Genomic DNA, 21,171 nt, shown 5'->3' with positions numbered 1-21,171 from the left:
GTTTTGACTGTTGAGAAATGAGCGAGTCATGTTTAACGATGCACTATTTTGGGTGGCTAAGCTTCAAAGAATTCTTCCACTACCTCCATTTGCCACAAAAGTTGGGATGGTCTTGTCTTATACACTTATTTTTAAAATATGATCTCATCTATCTCGCCTTTTCAATTTGCCACAAAACTTTAGAATGATGCATCGTTTTAATTATTCATTAATTCATCGCCAATTTTGATCTAATTTGTTATTTACGCCCAACTTTTTAAACATCTTTATCTTTATATATATAAAAAGTAAAGTAAATGTAATTTAATACAATTGCAATGATATAATTGGAATTAAAAAAATATACATCCACATAACTGCCGAAAATAATGAAAAAAAAAACTGAATAAAATTTATTTTACCCAATTTGTTCGCTATCATTTAAAAACTGACTTATTAATGAAATCAAAGACATGATTAAATTAAAATTCGGAACTAATGATATGTCAAATGAAAATTTTCATTCATGAATGAAATGAATTAGGACAATATGTTCTTCGAATTTTATTGTTTTCTTAATCATAGTATTTTATTTTTTTAAAATGTGCATTTATATTTATTTTTGAAAAAGACGTGAAGTATGCAATTTTAAAAATTTTATTTTTTGCATCCTTTACACAAAACACATCTTATTATTTTTGTGTGGTATATTAAATTAAAGATCAAGAAAAATTATTTAATACAATATATATTGAATCTGAAATAAATAAATATATAAAATATAATGATATAAATTCAATAAATTAAATGTCTTTTTATTTATATATTTTTATCTAAAAAGATCGAACGTGTTTAAACTTTTCTGTAAACCTTTTTTTTTCTTCTTATTTCACTACTACAAAAATGCACATACATAACACTTCATACATAACGGTTTTTTTAAAAAACTGTTATGTATGAGCGCATTTTTGGAATAGATAACGGTTTTTACAAAAAACCGTTATCTATGTAGTGTTGTCCATACACTTAGATATCGGTTTGAGTTAAACCGTTATGTTTGTGCGTTATCTATTAGTTACATACATAACGGTACTACAAAACCGTTAAGCCGACCGTTATCTATGAGCATCTTTTTATAACGGTTGTTTTAACCGTTATATATGAGCGTCTCAAGACCGTTATGTATTATTTTTTATATTTATTTTTAATTTTAATAATATTATAAAAAATTAAAATCCTAATTTCCTAATACACACTAGCGAACCCACAGTCTCCTTCTTCTCTAAAGTTTGAAACGGTACCCCTCTCTCTCGCCATTCTCTGTCGACTCCGGTGAGCGGCCGCCATGAATCGCAGCCTCCCTCTGGCGCGACGAGGTCGGCCCCTGTTCTTCCTCCTCCTCTCCTTCCCTTTTGTGCCCTATTTTTTCCCCAAGAACAAAATCCTCAATTTCTAGGGTTTTCAGACTCTCTTTCCTCTCTGAATTTCGCCCCTCCGGCGAATCCCGCCACTACCACCGCCGCCTCGCACAGCTGCTCCCTGCCTCAGGTAACACCTTTTTCTCTCTCTCTCTCTCTCTCTCAAGATCTATTTCTCTCTCCTTCTCTCAGTTCTCCATCTCGATCTCCATCTTTCCTGTTCGCGGCGGCCGCGGCGGCGCATGCAGCGCTGACGGTCGTCGCCGCCTCTGCTCTCCTCTCTCTCCCCTCATTCTCTTTAATTTCAGATTTGGTTTTCACTAATTTTATTTTTAATTTTTAGTTTTACTATTTTTTATTGTTAAATGTTGTGAAAAATGCTTAGCTTTTTAACTCAAATGATGTTTTGATGAGCTATTATCTTCTGAACCATCACCACTCATCTATTGTTTAATTTAATCTCTAAATTTCGGAAAAATTTATCGTTGCTGATGCCATGTTGGGAATTGATGTGAATAATTTCATATGGTGTTCTACTACTTCTTCTGTTTGTGTGTGTTTTTTGCTATCAAGATTCAGTTTTCTTCAGCAAGTGTTCAGACTATTCTCATCTTGCAGGGAGAGCTTGCACTCGCATTTGGTGAATTGTTGAGGAAACTCTGGTCTTCTGGTCGAACTCCAGTTGCACCTCGTGTATAATAGGGGAAACTTGCCCGTTTTGGTCCCCAGTTTAGTGGTTATAATCAGCATGATTCGCAGGTTAGTTTCAATCTAAATGTTAGATTAAGATATATTGTCATTCATTTAAATATAAGAAGAAATATAGATACTATCTATTCTTGTGTTAGTTTATCAGGAACATGAATTTCATCAATCAATTATCTGATACTAGAATTTGATTAAAAGCTAAGAGCAGTCCCTTAGAGTATGTGATGACATTATTAATATTCTTTTTATGCCTGACAAACTATCGTAAACTTTCCTTCTTGACATTATCATATCCCTCCAACCGGAGTTCTTCTAACGGAGCTTTCCAACCATCATTGGTGCTAGTTTTGTTCTACTATCGTATTTGTAATTTTGTATTTGTATTCGCTTTGGAAAATAAATACGCCTTGGTAGAGATGGTAAGTGGATGTCTGAGATGGTAAAGAAATGTACATGCTTCGTATATTCTTGTTTTTGAAGCAGGTGACTATTGATGTATACATTGTAAATTTACTGCAGTGCAGGTATTGTTAATATTGTTTTTGAAGATAGGCCTTTGACTTATCCAGATAGTACTTGTATTAATACAGTTAACTAATTGGCAGATGCTCTTGTGTATTAACATAATCTCTCTTTCATAGTTAAATATGCTTATTTAGCTTCATGTTTTCAGCCCATGCATCAAAGAAAGGATAGTTGGCATCAGGCTGAAGTTTGTAAGTTGGTTGAATGTATAAAAGGAGACATATGTGATATAATAGGCTCACATTGGTTACACGTTTTCCCTGTGTAGATCTCCGGGACGACAGGGGTTATCTTGCTGATCATATAGGAGGATCTAACATCATCACCACAGCCCAAGTGTGTACATCTTTCTTTTTTGTATTGTTGGATTTGGTATTTGATTGTGTTGACAAAGGCGGGCTCAACTTGTGTTGGGCGAGGAGCTGAGGAAACAGATTGGTGCAGCAGCTTACATAGAATGCAGCTCCAAGACTCAACAGGTTGTATTCAACAACAACTTGAATTAATTCAATTGATTATATGCTAATTTGGTTGGTTGTTTGGCAGAATGTGAAAGGTGTTTTTGATACTGCAATCAAGGTTGTGCTTCAACCTCCACGGAGAAAGGAAGTGGCGTCGCAGAAGAAGCGAAACACTACTGGCTGCTCAATTGTGTAAGTTTATTGTGCATTTGGATGAATACTTTATATATTCATATTGCAATAAGCTTAGCTCTTCGATGAATACTTTATATATTGATAATGAAATAAACCATATACATTCTATATGTATCATCTGGTGTAATTAAGTGATGATTTTCATTTTGGACTGTAGAGTTGATTCTGCCATAATGCCTAATAAAGTGTTTCATTATGTGTGGATGTATAGTTGGTAAAAAATCATGATTTTTTCTTCTGAAATTTATACAGGTATGCCTCTGGGACTACTTCAATAAGAAGAAGCAAACTATATTAATTCCATGGAGAAGATGGTGCTATTCTTGTCCCTGGTGGTGTAGTTAGTATAAAATTGGGCGATATGAAAAACCTAGTGCTTATATGGTGGGAGAATTGTTAGACATAAATGTATGTGATATTTATGAATATTTGGATGACAATGTATGAATATTTTGGATGTTATACAATATATGTTATCGATAGCAATGTCATTTTGTTGTTTTATAATTATTTCTTTAATTTTTGAGATAAATAACAGGAAAAATGAAAAAAATATATTACAATTATAAAAAATGCAAAAAACTGTTATAAAAAGTGCAAAAAAACCGTTATGTATTTCTATCAAAGATAACGGTAAAAACCGTTATAAAAAGTGCAAAAAATCGTTAACTATGATGAAAAAAATAATTTAAAAATTCTAATACATAACGGTTATATCATTAATACATAACGGTAGGAACCGTTATGTATAATTGTTAAAGATAACGGTTATGTACCGTTATGTATGAGCGCATCATACCGTTATCTATACTACTATACATAACGGTTATAAAACCGTTATGTATGAGCATATCATAGATATCACCACTATACTTATCGGTTTTTTGGGGTCATACATAACGGATAAAATCCGTTATGTATGAGCGTTTTTGTAGTAGTGTTTTGTCTTTTTTTTCTTCTGATATTTTGATTATATTTTCGATGAACGAAGTAAGTATATTATATGTGTAGTTCGTAATCACCGCGCATCGCGCGGGAGATACACTAGTTTCAATAATGTCCCCATCTTTTTTAACAATTATAACAAATCAGACGTTCTCACTCAAAATCATAGCTTAAGTTCTAGCTCCAAACATATAATTACGGACACGTTGCCCGTTGGGATTGAAATAGTAGAAAATTTGGTTAAGGTCATGCAGAATTTAACAATTAACCCTTTTTCATTTCATTTAGGCATGCAACGTATCACGTGGTGTTACAAAAACGCTCCTGAAGTGCCTAAGGGTCACAAATTCTTGTTTTCAGTTATGAGTATTGTTAATTTTAATTTTGAAAATATGTAACATATTTTTGTTATACGATTCAACCGTGAATGTGATGATGCCTAATCAGTTCTAATTATTTTATTCGCTTATGTTATATTGGGTCATTGAGTCTTATCGAGCGATGTATCAGTTGTTGTTGATTTTTTGTTTTTGTTAATGGGACACCTTCAGGCTTCTTTCTGTCGACTCGGGGGCTCAGACAGGGCGACCCACTTTCTCCTTCTTTGTTCATGTTGGCTGCGGATTATTTATCCTATATTTTAGATTGGCTGATTATTGGGCAGAGACACATGATGTGTAAGACAGCTTACAGGGGTTTCCCTATTTCTCATCTTTCGTATGCCAATGCTATTATTATCTTTACGCAAGCGAAGACTGAGTTATTGCAGTGCCTGGTTGAGTGTTGATCATTACTCTGCTGTTTCTGGGCAGATTGTGAACAATGGCAAGAGCAGTTTCTACATTAGTGACCGTCATGGGCAGTGGGAGCAGAGTATCAGTGCTATTGGCGGTTTCTAGCGTGGTACTTTACCGTCGTGTCTCTCACTACCTTGGTGTTTGAAAGAAGTTGACGGATATAATCCACGGTTGGTCTCATCGTCATCTCCTCTTCGGCGGGCGCCTGGCGCTGATTCGGAGTACTCTTAGAACTATCCCCCTCCACATTTTTCAGGTTATGGAGCCTTTGCAGAGTGTCCTCCGGGATTGGGAGCAACTGATTGCTAGATTTTTTTGGGGCTCTAGGGGTGAGCAGCGGAAGATTCACTGGGTGAGTTGGGAACAGATCTGCATGCTTTTAGCGAAGGGTGGTCTTGGTATTCTCCGTTTCTTTGAGGTTGGTCGCGCTTTCAGGCTGAGACTCTATGGGCTCGTTATATGTGAGCCAAGTATTGTGATGGGCGCTTTCCTCAGCACGCATTATACTGTTCATGTGAGTCCTACTTGGCGTCATATGATGCGTATTTTTGAGTCTGCTTAGTGTCATATTATGTGGTCCATTGGGAATTGTAGGATTAGTTTTTGAGATGACATATGATTCGGGGATCGCCCCTTGAGCTCATATAGTCATCCTAAAAATGGTCACACCTTTTCCTGTATATGTGATTTTTGGCATGACTTTGCTTGGGATGAGCTTCGTTTGTATAAGTTATGTGTCTTGCATGATATTCCTGTTGAGTTGATTGATGCCTTGAGCCGGACGCCGATTGTGATGGGGACGGAGGATGTGATGCGATGGGATCTAACCAGCCACGGTGAGTTCTCTACTTCCTCTGCTTAGGATTTGGTCCGGAGACGGCTGCATAAGCAAACTTTGTTTGCTGACATCTGGAGTGATTGTCTTAACCCCTCTATCTCTGTGTTCTTGTGGCGTCTGCTTTTTGGTCGTCTTCCTGTTGATTCGCGTCTCCAGTCGCGGGCTATTTCCCTTGCATCCATGTGTCTTTGTTGTGTGTCTCCCCAGTCTGAGTCGTGTCTGTGCACACACCTTATCACATGAGCACTGCTATTGCACGTAGACTAGGTCACTGGCGGCGCTTTCCTTGTTTGGTTATGTGGTTTCTTTGGACGGAAAAGAATAGTCGTAAGCACAAGGCTACTTATTTCCGTGCTTCTCATGTGATTTGGCAGGTTGTTCGACATCTTCGGCTACTCGTTGCGGCGGGGATACTCACCGTCTCTCATTGGCAAGGTTGTGCCATACAGGTTGATTTCATGCCCCTGGCTCTCTCCGTGAGGCGGACTCTTCGATCCACTCTGGTTTGCTGGCTCCCTCCGGAGTCTCCTTGGGTGAAGTTGAACACTGATGGTTCCTTCAATTTACACACACAACGTGGTGCAGGTGGAAGAGTGGTTCGTGATCATACTGGAGCCCTCATTATTGCCTTCTGCACCCCTTGCGCATCACTTCCAAGTTTTGATGTTGAGTTAGCTGCCTTGCTCGAGGTATTAGGTTAGCTATCACTTTTTCTTCTCATATCTGGGTTGAGATGGATGCGGCGGCGATTCTGTGCTCATGTCTGCTGGGCGTCACGGTCATGCTAGTATTTGTCATACTATTACTTGGATTTGCCTGCTTACTCAGCTTCAGCGAGTTCGTTTCTCTCACATCTCCCGTGAGGTAAACCGGCCTGCTGATTTTATGCCAAGGAGAGGGCATCAGATTTAGACGTTGACTACTTTTGATTATTCTTCTGCTTCTAGACAGTTTTTTTCTCTGGTTAGGATGAATCAGCTTGGTTACCCTACATTTAGATTCAGTTTTCATGTGGATAGCTAGTTTGCTTTGGCTTGTTTCCTTTCTTATTTCGCTTCATTTGTCTTCCGGATGGAGCCATTTTTGGGTTACATCCTTTTATGATTTTGTTCGGTCTATTCTTTGTTTCTCCTTGTTGCTTCCGTTGGGCGTTATTACTTTTGGGCAACGTTTAACACTGGTTGATGATTTATCTATAGGTCAGTCTACCTAACCCCTCGCCCTTTTGGGTGGTATTTTTTTTTTTTTTAAAAGGGGTCCTTTTGGGTCAGTTTGTATTATACTGAAGTGACTCTTCTTTTGAGGGTGTGTTCCATTTGATTGATAAATTTATCACGAGTAAATGAAGGATAACAAAATTTTATCACTTTAAATCCCATCTTTTTTCCTCCTATTTTCTACAAAAGAGAATTTTACATTTTCTCATCCTTCATTTTCACTTCAAATGGGAATAATATTATCACACCAAAAATGAAGGGGGTAATACTATCCCTCCTTAGAGTGAAAATAAGGGATCATAAATTGTAGATTTATTTTTTATATAAAAAAATGAGCGAAAAGAAGAAAAAGTTAAAGATTTTTTTTATTATTATTCCTCATTTTCTCATAATAAATTTATCAAATAAGAAGAACCCACCCGGAAGTGTTAGACACTCGTATCATTCTTATATTTCAAGCAATTTATAATCTCTTGTGCTATATACAATCATCACAATCAATTAACATAGTTGCGTTATACAATCATTCAACTTCATATATATTTTTATCTTTTTGGCCAAACGAAATTTACATAGTTGCCTTATATAAAAGAAATATATATGAGCCAAGAGATTGAATGGCATCCCAACTGCTAGTACTGGTCATGTTTGGTCTAGCCTAATTAGAACTATTCAGCCAACCCAGATCAAATGGCTTGCAAGTTTCAACCCCACATATTCTTCAAAAATGCAAATTAATTAATTAGATTTTCCATAATAAAACCTAGCTTAATCAATTAACTATAATAACATGGGTCAATGTGCAAAATCACCATCCAAATTTAAACCGGAGCGCATTTCCCACCTAAATGTTTGCAATTCAAATCCTTTATTATTAATTATGACATCTACTATTGCATTCGTTAATGATTGACACATAATAATGCTAAAGATTTAGAATTAAAAATTTTATCACTTTAAATCCCATCTTTTTTCCTCCTTCATTTTTACGGTGCAATTCCACTACTGCATGTTCCCGTAAAAGCCCACCAATCCAGCCCATTTTAACCTTCCAGGCCCAACCCAAGCCCATAGCTCATCCAACCATTATTAAAACTTCTGTAACCGAACCCAGAGGCGGAGGCAAGAAAATGGTTTGGGAGCTAAGATTAAAAATTTCCCAGCGACAAGATGTGCTAAAATTGAAAACTTCCGGCAAATATCAAGTAGTATATAAATTAAAATGATTTATATTATTACATACACCCCTACCGACACCGGATGGTATTCATTATATATTTATATGTATGTAGTGTGTCAGTGTGTGTTAATCGTGCCAAAATAGGAGTAACATAGTTCAGAACAGAGGATATAACGATAGCCACTCTTCAACCACAGCCATAAGTGCGTATGAAACAGATTTTCCATATACAAATACAAGGATTCGTACAAGATGATAAGCATCTACATCAAAGTGTAATATTGAAAATGCATACCTAAAGAGAGAGAGCCTGAATATACTACTATATGCTTCATGTATATAGCATATTAGAATCAGTTAAGGAAACTCAGCGTGCTTGGCTTCACTAGGAGGAGGAGAAGGCTTTGGGATGTAAGGCATCAGAGGAGTGCCGTGCTGGACCGGACCAGGTCTTATGGAAGCTGTCGAACTGGGGATTGGATCAATAGGGCGGTAGTCTTCCAAATCAACATTGCCCTCTTTGCTAGAATCATCCATGTTTTGCTGCTGTGCAGGTGGTCAATAACACAAGCATAAAACTTATCATGTCATAACCACAAATAAAATCTATTTCATCTACATCTACTTTCGTTTATTATACGAGTATATCAAAGAAGTTGAAACATCTTAGGCTGGCTTAAGTAACTGTACCTTCACCTTCCTTCTTTTAGTCATCAAAGCCATATCATTCATGCCGCCTATTGAAACCATACCTAAATCCAGTAGAAGTAAACAAATTGTTGAATTCGCCGCTCAATCCAATTATATAACCATTAACCAAAGTCAATGTCAAATATGCTGCATAAGAGTGCAAAAAAACAAAAAATACCCTCAGTTTCACTACGAAATCAGCCTATGGATCTATTTGATTCTTAGATCTAAGCATTTCGAAAGGAGAATTCCCAGAAGGCAGGATCTTATTTTAGCACTTTATCCATTACAGGATGATAGAAAAGGCAATTTCTGGCTTGAGTTCAAAACGAACTTATCAATCATCTTAGAATATAATTTCAAGATTGGCAAATAACAAGTATTGACATAGGAACTGCAAAAGACATATATGAGCTTAGGAAGGGGTTTGATAATCACATGTGCATGTAAAAAGGAAAATTTTTAAAATTGATCTGAGTTCAGTATCACAGAACTGCAGAGAATCTAAAATGGAGAGAAAGTTTTCTTATGCTGAAATTGGCAAAGGAATATGCAATGACATAACAATCTTTTCTTCCTCCAAATTACAGTTTCTCCCATGATCAACAGATGACCTTATGAATTAAAATATCAAAACCAAGCTTTTTACAAATTCTTGAAGCAGCTAAAGCAACACAGACAATTTGATCTGTTTATAGTTCCAACCTTATTTCAAAGAGGCCAATTACATGAACACAAATTATAATAGAGTGAAACATTAACCAAAGTAATTACAAGATGTATTTGATCCCATCCCAAAAAAGATCTGCATAATCAACACGTTTATACAATTTTTAAAAGCTCAAAATCTTCTCATATACTATATATTTAAAATTCGATTTACTATATGTCTACCAATAAGCATATGAAAAGAGGAATGGGGGGGGGGGGGGGCAGGGAAAATATATAATTGGTCTAAATCGCACGTGTAAGACAAATTTGACAAATTTTTCAATTGATTAAATTCATAAATCTTAATAGCAGTATGCAGTAATTTTACCTCACTTTTTTTAGAAACTAAATGCTGCACACAAAACTAAAGAGTAAATGAAAAAAAAAAAAAACAGTTTACCTGGATTGATGATAGCTCTTTCCTTGCTGGGAAAACTAAGGTATAAGAAAGCAGCTGCCCCAATCAACAATATGAACAAGAAGCCAAAATTCCTCATTATTACAGTAGCTGGTTTTGTATATCTCTGCCAGATGGGGAAATTGTGGCTAAGAAAATAATTTCAAAGGAAAAAAAAGGGGGAGAAGATGCCAATATCCTCAGCAGCAGACTTTCGTCACCGTTTCTATGAATCAGAAACCCGAAAAATCAACCGGAATTCCGCAGAGATAACAAGATTAAAAAAATGCCACAGTCCCCAAATGCGCGCATACATACAACCATAATATAGTAAGATACACAACACAATAAATTAAATAGATGATCGAAACATAAATAACAAGAATTGGCTGTGTTGAATCATTATGAAAAAAAAACCATATGCGTTCATTGTCATGGCGCCATTGCTACAGGATTGTAGTTGGGGAGGATACAAGAATTGAAGAGTATTGTTGCTTAGGTGCAGAAGAGCAGTAAATGCACATGAATGAATCGGTAGAAAAGAAATAAATGCAGAAGCTGCGGTGGAATGCGAGCCCTTTTCCTTCTGCACCATCAACACTCTTCCCTGTGCTCCATTTCTTTTTTCCCAATATTTTTTGAATTAAGTATGTGGTGAAAAAGTGGCGGGTGCTTTGATTTAATAGTGAAATCATTAATGTTTTGATGTATGTATGCGCGTGTGTTGCACATTATGATGTTAACAAGTAATAAAACACATATTAAAATCTTCTTTGTTAATTGCAATTTTGCAAACCAATCGTGGCTGGAAATATTTCATCTAATCTAAACTGCAAGCTATATAGATGAAGAAGTAGAATTATTGAGCAATAAATTTTATTATAAACAGAATGTACATGAAATTTTGTATTCTAAATCACTTCCAAAAGCCAAAGTGGAGACAAAAATGGTGATTGCTAGTAATATACAAGTAGATGAAGGAGCGCAATTGAATATTTAACGAGAGCGGCAGCGATCTACAAACTCCCAAAACGAACTCTTTCTTGGGGTGTTTTTGTTAGATTGGTGTCGTTTCTCTTGAGCATCTCCCACAGCACGTGGACATCCTCGTATTCGCACGACCTCACGTCGTGCTGCAATTTTACATGCCCTGCAATGCAACTCACACCATTTTATTTTATATATACTTTTATTATCAATAAATTAACATGGATATGTATCTTTCTTTGCGTAAATTAGTATGTAATGCAATCAAATAGAGGGTTGACTTGATTTTGGTTTTTAACGTGTTTAATTATAAAGTATTGCACTTTTCAATTTCTAGTAAAAAGTGGTGTTATGAATGTAACAATTTATGGAGAACCTGAAGATCTGCTAAGACGGATCTTTCTAGAAAATTTGGTCCAAGCTTTCCTCATCGGAGTCATCATTTTGTTCCAGCTCTTCATCGTCATCTTCAAATAACACGATTTAGGATTGATCCACTAAATTTTAATCAATCCCAATATTTAAGGATGAGACAAATCAAGGAGTATCAGTCATATCCCCTATTAATTGTTTGAGGAAAAAGACAAAAAGATTCGCATAAGAAATCAGTTGAAGAGAAAAGATGAAAATTAGAAGAAATTCTGGAAATTTTCACGTACCAACATGTGTGAGAGATGCTATGCGTATGCCTTATTATGGAAGTGCACAGGAAGAGATTTCTGATCGACAGACCAAGAAAAATGAAAATTGTTGCTGTTTTTTTGCATTTATAAATGTTTTCCTTGAAAAAAATAGATATTTGGTTCTCCAATAAATGTGGAGAGAAGAGAAGAAGTCATAATATCTGTGATTTGCTCTCAACATAAACATAATGAATGAACCGTCTTTGTTAATTAGGTGTGATTTGGTAACCTTAAGTAATAATTACCACTAATTAGTATTCGCCGAGAACTAACAACATAATGCGTGTCGACTTCAGATCGAATCCCATTTCTTTAATCTTAGCATTAACAATAAATCATTTCTCTCATGGCATTTATTTTTAAAGTTTATGATGGATAAAATATAGTATGATTCGGTATTTTTATTCGCATAATTAGAATTTTTTAAATCTTATTCATTTAATGAGATAAGTATAAATTAAGTAAAATTAATTTAAACTATATAATTAATAAATATTGAAATATGCCACAATTATACTGATATTAGTAAATAATGAATTGATATATAGTAGTATTATTTTTATTTATTTACGCTAGACCTCCTCGGCGTTCATTAATTAACTCTGATTATATTAATAATCGATCAACTTATTAAAATAATAAAATGTGACTATTGAGCCCCTAGACTACTTATGTCACGCATGTCATTGTAAATTAAAAAAAAAAATGTATTGAAGAGACCGCTTATGATCTCATTATGAACAACCCCAACCTCCATTTGCACCACTAATATTGTGAAACTTGTCACAATTTTATTCTTTTCTGAAGGACACCTGTCACAATATTATTAATTAGCCAAATTTTATTATTACTTCATAACATGAAAAATGACATATATTTTATTTTGGATTGTTTCATTTTGTTTTGATAGATAAAAAAATTTATTGTGTCCCACTAGATCTCACTTTCAATTTATTATAAAATTTATTTTTAATATTAATTTATTATTCCTTATGTCTATAAAAAATATTTTTTTATTGTTTATGATGTCTACAAAAATTTGTCCATTTTCACTTTTGAAAGTTTCCTATTATATGGTGGTCATTTTTTCCACTAACAATATAGTTAATTATCATTATTAATACTAGTATATTTTAAGTGAAATCCTTTCTACACTCACAATAAATTCAATAGTTTTCATTAAAATTTGTGGCGTCTCTTTCTAGAACTATCTTTTATGTATGGAGAGAATATGTTTTCATATGATTTGAAGATAATTAATAAGGGTTCACTCATCCAATTAAAATTTATACTTATGTTTTTATACTTATTTGAATTAATAATGAATTATATTAGTTAACTAATTTGAAAAATTAATTAGGGTATATAATTTTTTTTATTTGAATTTTTCATGATAAATATTAATTAAGACTTATTACCCTCTTCGTCCCATTATGTATGGCTCCTTATTTTTGGGGATAATAATTAAAAAAAAAAAGTGATTAAAGGATAAAAGTGACAGATAGTTATGAGACTCACAATTTTTTCTGAGAGAAATTAATTTTTTTTATGGAATGGTCCATTATTAAAAAGAGGGCATTATTAATGAAACAAAAAAAGTGTATATAAAGATTTTTTTATTTTTATATTAATAAATAATTATAAAATAGTGATACTCCCTCCGTCCACGAAATGAGTACTCATATTTATTTTTTCGTCCGTCCACAAAATGAGTACCCATTTTCTTTTTTGGCAAGTGTACCCCAGACATCTCTTTAATTAATATACTCAAAAAGTGAGACCCTTAAACTATTCACACTACACTCCATACATTTCTTAAAACCCGTGCCTAAAACCTGTGCCGTCCACAAATAGGTACTCATTTCGTGGACGGAGGGAGTCTTAAAAATGAGACACGATTAATACAATAAATTGCGGGGATAGAGATCAATCGGTTCGTGTCCTAAAAAAATGAAATATGAAATCTGTAGTGTAAAATCCCTCTCACCAAAAACACGGGGTTGAACTTTGTTCGATTCCATCGACAACCATTTGAGGTACTTTATTCCATTGTTCTACCTTTGTATTTCTGTTATTGTCTCTTACAATCTTTTTCACTCCGACGGGAATTCTGGTCAAGACTTTTTACTCTTTGTCGAATCGAAAATTTGGCAAAATTTGGGGTTTTGACGTGGAATGTCAAAGGGTGCTTTAGATAATGAAAATAAGATAATCAAATTTTTTGGGTTTCTTGTTAGAGTGTGTGACTAAGCTTATTTTAAAGAGTTTATAAGATCTAATTTCTTAAAAATTTATAAGTTATTAAAGTGTTTGGATAATTTAGCTTATAAGTTAAAGAGAGAATTTTTCGTTAGTGAGAGAAAATTTTGTTAGAAAAAGAAAATCGAATTAAAAATGAAATTGGAAGCTTATTTTGCATAAGCACATCCAAACACCCTCTGAGTCATATCTGTTTGCCCATGAAGTGTGTTCGACGAAATCAGAAAATAGTTATTGTAGATCAGTAGATGTCTTTTGTGTAAAAAATGAAAGAAAAATCAGAAAGCTCCGTATCCTATTCTTTATACTTTCACCATTAGAATTCATGCATTGAACAGACGAATTAGATAATCTCTTTACATTATCTTACAAACTCACAATGTTACTCGAAAAGATTCTTCTGTGTTTATGCTACCATGTGTAGACGAAAGGAAGGGGAATTATGGTTAATCAAGGGGGAGGAGCAGCAGAAATGGCGCAAATACCAACCAGTTTTGGGCATGAGCTGAGAGCCTGCCTTCGCTGCCGACTTATCAAGACCCACGACCAGGTTGACTATTAGTATTTCTTTATTTCCTTTTACTGTTTTTGTAGATGAATTGTTATTGCTTAATATATGCATGATTTATGCAGTTTATGGACTTTGGGTGCGAAAACTGCAAGTTCTTTCAGATGGAGAATGACCGTGACAGAGTTCTTGACTGCACAACTCACAAGTTCACAGGGTGTGTTTTCCTAAAAAGAAATGCTTCTAGGTGTATTTGCTTTTTATCCCTCTAAGGGACCGTTTGATTTGCAGTTTATGATTGATTAGGATTAAAATTATCTTGAGAAATTAGTGTGGATTAGTGTGGATTTATATTATTTCATGGGTGTTTGATATCATGGCTACTTAATCCTATATTGTGTTTGATATCCATAGGATTATGTTGGATTATATTATCTAATACCAAAACTATCCTCATATAATTTTAAAAATATCATGTGTGTCCACCATTACTTGGGCATTTGCATCGATATGCGTGAGGAATGATAGCAGAATTTTTATCCAACTTCGCAGTATTAAAGTTATCCGAGGGGGAGAGGGCGGATTATTAGTATGGGTTATTCCCACAAAATAGCATGTAGAAGTGGAATTAAGTAGGAGTTGACCACATTAATAGAACATGATATCAAACATCACACTAACTTGTATTAATTTAATTTATCCTACCTATAAACCCATATCAAACAGACCCTAAATGGAGGGATAACAAAAGTTAAATGTTTGTTTTCTTATCCCACATTTTACACAAACACCATTTTTCCTTCCTCATTTTCACTTCAAATATTATCCCTCCATTTTGGTGTGATAATATTATCCCTCCTTAAAGTGAAAATAAGGAAGGAAAATTGGTGTTTGTGTAAAATGTGGGATAAGAAAGCAAACATTTAAAGACATAAATTTTTGTTATCCCTCCATTTAGAGGGATAAAAAGCAAACACACCCTAAGAATATTAGGACCTCGTTTCTAAATCTACTGCGAATTTTGACTGTGCAGGTTAATCTCTGTCATGGACCCGACTAGATGTTGGGCCACCCGTTGGCTACGCACTGGTACGATGCTTCTTTAATCGTCGCCTCATCTTTTTTACCAGTTTCTAGTAATTGTGTACCTATCACGGATTCACGAATGAAAATGATGATCCTTCTAAATATTTGAGAAAAATATGAAACTTATTGGTTTTGTTATTGTGCTTTGTATGTACAAATGATAGGAGCTGTTACGACTGGCAATTCTTCTTTGTCCAGTATTTTCTTTTTTATGTGCTTGAGATTTCATTAGAGAACATTTTTGCCACACCCTACATGAGAATTTATTACTCACCAATAGTTGAGCACCATGATTGTTTTATCCCTTAGAATCAGTTCCAGAAAACAATTCCAAAACTGCAATGCTGTCGTCTTTCCTGCTTACTATCACTCTTAAGTCTTGCAAGAAAAAACTGCATCTGTTTTGTTTAGACAGTGCTGCTTGTTATGTCATTTTGATTTCAAATATTAATTAGTAGAGAAAATATGCTAAGGTGTCTATCCTATGATATATTATGCAACTATGAAACTACTAAAAATAAAGACTTGGCTTGAGTCATGCAGCCTCTGTAGTTATTTGAACTTGCAAGTGGCACGTGGATGCATTATTCTAAGTCTTGGGTAAACAAGCTGCCTGGCACCAAGATAAAGAAAACTGTGCAGACGATGACATAATTCAAGTAAACTTGCTTGGAGGGGTTTCTGTGTGAAGACAGCTTAGTATTTGATAATTAGCTAGTTGTAAATAGATAAAGGTGTTTTCAGTGCTTGGAAATGTGTGAAATTTTATTCCTGAGGTCAGCTTGTCTTTCATCCAAAATTCATTTCCTTGTGTTGTGTGTGTATTGTTTGGATGCATATTGCACTTGTCTTGTGTTATTTGTTAAGACAAAGTATGATTCTGATAATTTTAAATGGCACGATTCTGTTGAAACTTATTCAGGAAAATGTGTTCCTGGTTGCTATACGCTTGCGGTCTCTGAAGCACTGCCTCAGGACTTGCAGGTAAACTGAAGCATTCATCAACTGTCTGTTTCCTGTCATTTATATCACCAAGTTGATGGGCCTTTTACCACAGAACCTGCAAAATTGTTGGTGATTCGTAGTTTGTTATGATGCAGAATGTTTGTGAAGATGAGAATGTGCCTTATGTTCTACCCAGAGGTGTCTGACCAGCTGATCATCTTCGCTTCCTTTTTGGAATCTACCTCTTTAATATAGAAACAAGCTTATAAGCTTAGTCGAACACCTTCTAGGTTGTCTATGTATGGGATAAGTGGACTTGCTAATTTAACCATTTTGGCAAAAACATGATGGACGCTAAGTAGTTGCTAGCGGCGACATGTTTTAAGTATTGGCTCAGTAAGCTGAGCTAACTATTTTGACAAAGCGAGGACGGATGCTTACTAGTGGAGCTGTTGCGCTGTCTTATAATTCTAATGCTACTAAGCGTTATTATCCATTTAACAATGTTATATAAATATCAAATCACAGTATCCTGATGGATTGCAAATTTTGAGAATCAACAATTGTGAAGGATTTGTTTTTTGAGATAGTTGCATATTTAATCGATTTTTGGCATTGTTGTAGATTTTATTCAATTTTTAGACTATTGCAATTATGATTTAGCTCTACATTTTCTAGTAAATTATACCCTTCTATCTTTTAACATGTGTTTGGACTTTGGGGACTTGTACAACGTTAAAACTTAATCCTATGTAAGTATAATATAATTTCTCTCCTTTACATCAAACTATATATATATTTTTTTGGAGCTATATACATTTAGTGCATTTTCATGAAGTTAAATATTTCATATTTTGATTCTTAAAACAATAATTTGAAATCCAAATATAAATGGACTGAATTGACGCTCATCTCCAATTCAAACCCAGCAACCCAGAATGGAATAGAAGGATTTGATTACTGTGTTTTATTTTCCATACTTGCACAATAAAAAGTGAGAAAGCTGCAAAAATTCGGTTTTATCCAAACCGAACCGAATCAGTTTGGGTGAACAATTCGGTTCGGATCACTTTGGGTTAGAAACAAAATTCGGTTTTCAGGTTTTTGGGTTTCGGTCCAAGCTAAATAAATCCAGAAACTTCAGGAGCAAAAACCATAAGAAATTTGAAACCTCTCACAAAGACGCGGGGTTGGTTGAAGCTTGTGAGTTGTGATACTGCTTGTACAATTCGATTGACAACTGTTCAAGGTACTTTATTGCATAATTTTACCTTTCTATTTCTGTTTCTTGAATGTTTTCGTTCGAGACGAATCGTTATCAAAACCTCTTTCCTGTTTGTAGAATCGAAAAATTAGAGAATTGGTTTTGATGTGGGCTCGCTAAGGGTAAAGGAGAATGAAAGGAAGATAATCAAATTTTGTTTGGTTTTCTCGTCTTATCTGTTTGCCCATCAAGTGTTCGACGAAATTCAGAATAAAGTTATTGTAGGTTTCTTGAGTGAGAAATGAAGGAAAATTGAGAAAGCTCTGTAGAAATTAGAATCCGAGCATGCATTAGACGAATTAGATAATATCTTCACATAATCTTACAATCCCACAACGTTACTCGAAAGATTGGTGTACCCTGCAAATAATTCTGTGTTTACCTCACGTTTAGAAGAAACGAAGGGAAATTATGGTTAATCAGGGGGGAGGAGGAGTAGCGGTTGCGCAAATACCAACCAGCTTTGGGCATGAGCTGAGAGCCTGCCTTCGCTGCCGACTTGTCAAGACCTACGACCAGGTTGGCTTAACCTCCAAATGCAGTCCTTTGTTTTTGGCTTTTACTGCTTCTTTTGATTAATTGCCATTACACTAAGAAATGCATGACTTTTTGCAGTTTAGGGAATCTGGGTGCGAGAACTGCCCCTTCTTTCAGATGGAAGATGACCATGAAAGAGTTGTTGACTGCACAACCCCCAATTTCACAGGGTGTGATTCCCTTTTCAGTCTTCCTCTTTGCCTGAAAAGAATGTTGATTCAATTAGAACCTCGTTTCTCAATCTACTACGAATATTGACTGGTTTTATGTGTACAGGTTAATCTCTGTCATGGACCCGACTAGAAGTTGGGCTGCCCGTTGGCTCCGCATTGGTACGCTACTTATATGCTTCTTTATTTGTTGCTGATAATTTTTTACATTAGTTAGCAATTGTGTCCTATCATGAATGGAAATGATGATCATTCTGACTGCAGACTTTTACATATGTGAAATCATGAATCTTAGTACTCCCTCCGTCCCGCCCAAGATGCTACATATTCCTTTTTGGGCCGTCCCAACGAAGATGCTACATTTCTATATTTGGCAAAAATAAGGAATTTTAAACACTTAATTAACACAAATTAAGTATTTCTTTATTACATTCTCTCTCCTACTTTATCACTTTATTACTTTCTCTTTCTTACTTTATCACTTTCTCTCTCATACTTTATCACTTTATTACCTTCTCTTTCTTACTTTATTACCTTCTCTTTCTTACTTTATCACTTTATTATTACACACTTAAAACATTAATCTACAACTCCTTAAATCTCGTGCCCAAAGGTAAATGTAGCGTCTTGGCCGGGACGGAGGGAGTATTATTTTTGTTAGATGAGATTTGTGCTTTGTATGTACAAATGAGTGGCTGTTTTGACTGGTAATATTTCTTTGTCCAAATTTTTTTTTTGCTTTGAGATTTTCATTAGAGCATTTTTGCCGCACCCTACATGACCAACTATATAGTAATTTATAAATTTTTCCTATCTAAGAATTTATTACTAGCCAATAGTTAAGCACCGTGATTATCTGTCCAAGGGTTGATGGAACCATCGTTTCCTTCGGACCCCTTCACTTTCACAAGATCCAGAAGAGAACCCGCCAGGGATAACCCTTAGGATCATTTCCAGAAAACTATTTCAAAACTGCAATGCTAAGCCAGGCATGCTGCTGTGTTTTCTGCTTACTATGCTCTAAGGTTGCAAGCCTTTCATCAAATTCCTAATGCTGACTTCAATATGAAACTAGATAATGTAATAGAAAAGGCTGCATCTGTTTTCTTCAGGCAGTGCTTCTTTTATGATCTCTTTTTTCATCTTATTTCAGATATCATTAGTAAAGAAAATACGTTAAAATGTCTATCGCACGACTGTGTTCTCATACTTGAGCATGATTACCATGCGACTATGAAACTGCTGAAAATAATGACTTGGCTTGAGCCATGCAGTTTCTGTAGTTATTTGATCTGGTCTGTAGCATGGTTTGAATTCTTGCAATGGTTGTAATATTCGACTCTTGGATAAAGAAGCTGCCGGCACCAAGACAAAGCATTAATAACTTCCGTAATATAGCAGTAAGAAAACACTGCAGACGATGACATAGCTTAAGTAAACTTGCAAGGGGTATCTCTGTGTAGATAGCTGTAATATTTGATAATTAGTTAGTTGTAAATAGACGAAAGGTGTTTTGAGGTCAGTTCTTCTGTCATCCTAGATTCATTTATGGTAGACTGTTAGGCTTTGGCTGCAGATAACTAACTTGAGTAGCAAATAATATTCTAAACATACATTTCCTTGCGCGTGTATTGTCTGATGCATACCGCAATGGTGTAAGTACACTTGTCTTGTGCTATTTATAAGATAAGGTATGGATTCTGATAATTTTAACTGGCATGAATCTGTTGAAACTTATTCAGGAAAATTTGCGCCTGGTTGCTATACGCTTGCGGTCTCTGAAGCACTGAATCCCGACTTGCAGGTAAGCTATTTAATATCCATCTTCGAGAAAACAGTTTGTTCCCTGAAATCTATATCCCTCCTCTGTATGCTGTTGTTTATTATTTCTGAAATATCACATCACCAAGTTGATGGGCCTTGTACCACACGGGCTGCAGAAACTTGTACGTTGTGTTACATGTCAAGAATGTTTTTAACTCTCTTTCTCATAAGCAATAACAACTATAATTGGAATCTCTATCTTGATTGGCCTATTGGGCCAAACTATGCTCCGAATTTGCTTTCATCGACACCTGAAATTGATAGTGTTGTGCTGTATCTGATTCATAGTGTTATGGTGCAGAATATTTGTGAAGAGGAGCATGTGCCTTATGTTCCACCCAAACGAGTCTGACTGGCTAGTCGTTTCCCTTCCCCAGTCTACCTGTTAATCAAGTGGGCTGCTAATTGTGTCGGATTTTTTTTTTCCAGACTATTTGGTCCGAACCTTGAGCTCATTGGGCTGGCAAATTTGAAAAACTACTAGTACGCACCATGGCCATTCCTCTTGAACTTCAAGTTATGTATAAATGCGAATGATTGCAACTTTAAAGGTTCATTTTCTTTACATTTGAGGTTAACATTAAAGGTTCATGTTTGTTACATATTTGGAATATGAGAGTATATATGGTTGGACAGATAACTTATGCCAGTAGCTTTACATGTCCATAAGGACCATAACTATTATGCTACGAATATGAGAATATAAGTGATATATGGTTGTACGTATTAGTTAGCTTTCAAAGAGAGATTCAAAGATCTAAGTGTCAAATTTGAAGAAAATTAAAATATTATTTTCTTCCTTTCACTTCAAATTTCTCAAAATTATAGGATTGATTCTCTTACTTCA

At 35.1% G+C, this 21,171-nt stretch overlaps 3 protein-coding genes and 2 long non-coding RNA genes across 16 annotated transcripts; 3 read left to right on the top strand and 2 right to left on the bottom strand.

The window, feature by feature from the left end:
• Positions 1 to 936: 936 nt before the first annotated feature.
• On the top strand, positions 937 to 3,753 carry LOC130998598 (uncharacterized). Of its 5 annotated transcripts, XR_009093288.1 has the most exons (5): positions 2,081 to 2,156; positions 2,779 to 2,821; positions 2,899 to 3,109; positions 3,177 to 3,283; positions 3,539 to 3,753. It is a non-coding gene; the product is annotated as an uncharacterized LOC130998598 (long non-coding RNA). The 5 variants fall into 5 exon arrangements; XR_009093286.1 differs by adding an exon at positions 937 to 1,527 and having other exon boundaries at positions 2,016 to 3,109; XR_009093284.1 differs by having other exon boundaries at positions 1,223 to 2,821.
• A 4,719-nt stretch (positions 3,754 to 8,472) lies between these two features.
• LOC130998588 (uncharacterized) lies at positions 8,473 to 10,715 on the bottom strand. 2 transcript variants are annotated; one of them, XM_057924004.1, is made up of 3 exons: positions 10,065 to 10,715; positions 8,954 to 9,015; positions 8,473 to 8,809 (listed from the first exon to the last, which is right to left on the bottom strand). In XM_057924004.1, the coding sequence occupies exons 1-3, from the start codon at positions 10,159 to 10,161 to the stop codon at positions 8,621 to 8,623; spliced, it is 348 nt and encodes a 115-aa protein (XP_057779987.1). In that variant the 5' UTR covers positions 10,162 to 10,715; the 3' UTR covers positions 8,473 to 8,620. The 2 variants fall into 2 exon arrangements, with proteins under 2 accessions (XP_057779987.1, XP_057779991.1); XM_057924008.1 differs by having other exon boundaries at positions 8,473 to 8,806.
• Positions 10,716 to 10,920: 205 nt separating this feature from the next.
• On the bottom strand, positions 10,921 to 11,935 carry LOC130998581 (uncharacterized). The gene is made up of 3 exons (XR_009093283.1): positions 11,708 to 11,935; positions 11,425 to 11,608; positions 10,921 to 11,211 (listed from the first exon to the last, which is right to left on the bottom strand). It is a non-coding gene; the product is annotated as an uncharacterized LOC130998581 (long non-coding RNA).
• A 1,703-nt stretch (positions 11,936 to 13,638) lies between these two features.
• Positions 13,639 to 17,111, top strand: LOC130998535 (transcription elongation factor SPT4 homolog 2-like). Of its 5 annotated transcripts, none has more exons than XM_057923966.1 (6): positions 13,639 to 13,767; positions 14,415 to 14,540; positions 14,624 to 14,715; positions 15,532 to 15,587; positions 16,507 to 16,568; positions 16,685 to 17,111. In XM_057923966.1, exons 2-6 carry the CDS (start codon positions 14,433 to 14,435, stop codon positions 16,733 to 16,735), a joined length of 369 nt encoding a protein of 122 aa, XP_057779949.1. In that variant the 5' UTR covers positions 13,639 to 13,767; positions 14,415 to 14,432; the 3' UTR covers positions 16,736 to 17,111. The 5 variants fall into 5 exon arrangements, with proteins under 5 accessions (XP_057779949.1, XP_057779954.1, XP_057779938.1 ...); XM_057923955.1 differs by having other exon boundaries at positions 13,642 to 13,767; positions 16,670 to 17,111; XM_057923953.1 differs by having other exon boundaries at positions 13,646 to 13,767; positions 14,385 to 14,540; positions 16,670 to 17,111.
• A 316-nt stretch (positions 17,112 to 17,427) lies between these two features.
• LOC130998560 (transcription elongation factor SPT4 homolog 1-like) lies at positions 17,428 to 20,909 on the top strand. Of its 3 annotated transcripts, none has more exons than XM_057923978.1 (6): positions 17,428 to 17,778; positions 18,187 to 18,312; positions 18,409 to 18,500; positions 18,607 to 18,662; positions 20,243 to 20,304; positions 20,626 to 20,909. In XM_057923978.1, the coding sequence occupies exons 2-6, from the start codon at positions 18,205 to 18,207 to the stop codon at positions 20,674 to 20,676; spliced, it is 369 nt and encodes a 122-aa protein (XP_057779961.1). In that variant the 5' UTR covers positions 17,428 to 17,778; positions 18,187 to 18,204; the 3' UTR covers positions 20,677 to 20,909. The 3 variants fall into 3 exon arrangements, with proteins under 3 accessions (XP_057779961.1, XP_057779965.1, XP_057779970.1); XM_057923982.1 differs by having other exon boundaries at positions 17,451 to 17,778; positions 18,190 to 18,312; XM_057923987.1 differs by having other exon boundaries at positions 17,550 to 17,778; positions 17,872 to 18,312.
• The last annotated feature ends 262 nt before the right edge of the window (positions 20,910 to 21,171 follow it).

The sequence above is a fragment of the Salvia miltiorrhiza genome, chromosome 1, assembly GCF_028751815.1.
Source record: "Salvia miltiorrhiza cultivar Shanhuang (shh) chromosome 1, IMPLAD_Smil_shh, whole genome shotgun sequence".
NCBI lineage: Eukaryota > Viridiplantae > Streptophyta > Magnoliopsida > Lamiales > Lamiaceae > Salvia > Salvia miltiorrhiza.
The sequence above is the reverse complement of the archived record's forward strand: the minus strand, read 5'-3'. Positions and strand labels throughout refer to the sequence as shown.

Bases quoted from the DNA above. Each gene is read 5' to 3' on its own strand.
- LOC130998588 (XM_057924004.1), bottom strand. From the start codon at position 10,161: ATGAGGAATTTTGGCTTCTTGTTCATATTGTTGATTGGGGCAGCTGCT. The intron at 9,016-10,064 runs GTAAACTGTTTT...TACTGGATTTAG, and splicing joins AAGAGCTATCATCAATCCAG to GTATGGTTTCAATAGGCGGC. The intron at 8,810-8,953 runs GTACAGTTACTT...CCACCTGCACAG, and splicing joins CTAAAAGAAGGAAGGTGAAG to CAGCAAAACATGGATGATTC.
- LOC130998535 (XM_057923955.1), top strand. From the start codon at position 14,433: ATGGTTAATCAAGGGGGAGGAGCAGCAGAAATGGCGCAAATACCAACC. The intron at 15,588-16,506 runs GTACGATGCTTC...AAACTTATTCAG, and splicing joins CACCCGTTGGCTACGCACTG to GAAAATGTGTTCCTGGTTGC. The intron at 16,569-16,669 runs GTAAACTGAAGC...GGTGATTCGTAG, and splicing joins CACTGCCTCAGGACTTGCAG to TTTGTTATGATGCAGAATGT.
- LOC130998560 (XM_057923978.1), top strand. From the start codon at position 18,205: ATGGTTAATCAGGGGGGAGGAGGAGTAGCGGTTGCGCAAATACCAACC. The intron at 18,313-18,408 runs GTTGGCTTAACC...GACTTTTTGCAG, and splicing joins TTGTCAAGACCTACGACCAG to TTTAGGGAATCTGGGTGCGA. The intron at 20,305-20,625 runs GTAAGCTATTTA...GTTATGGTGCAG, and splicing joins CACTGAATCCCGACTTGCAG to AATATTTGTGAAGAGGAGCA.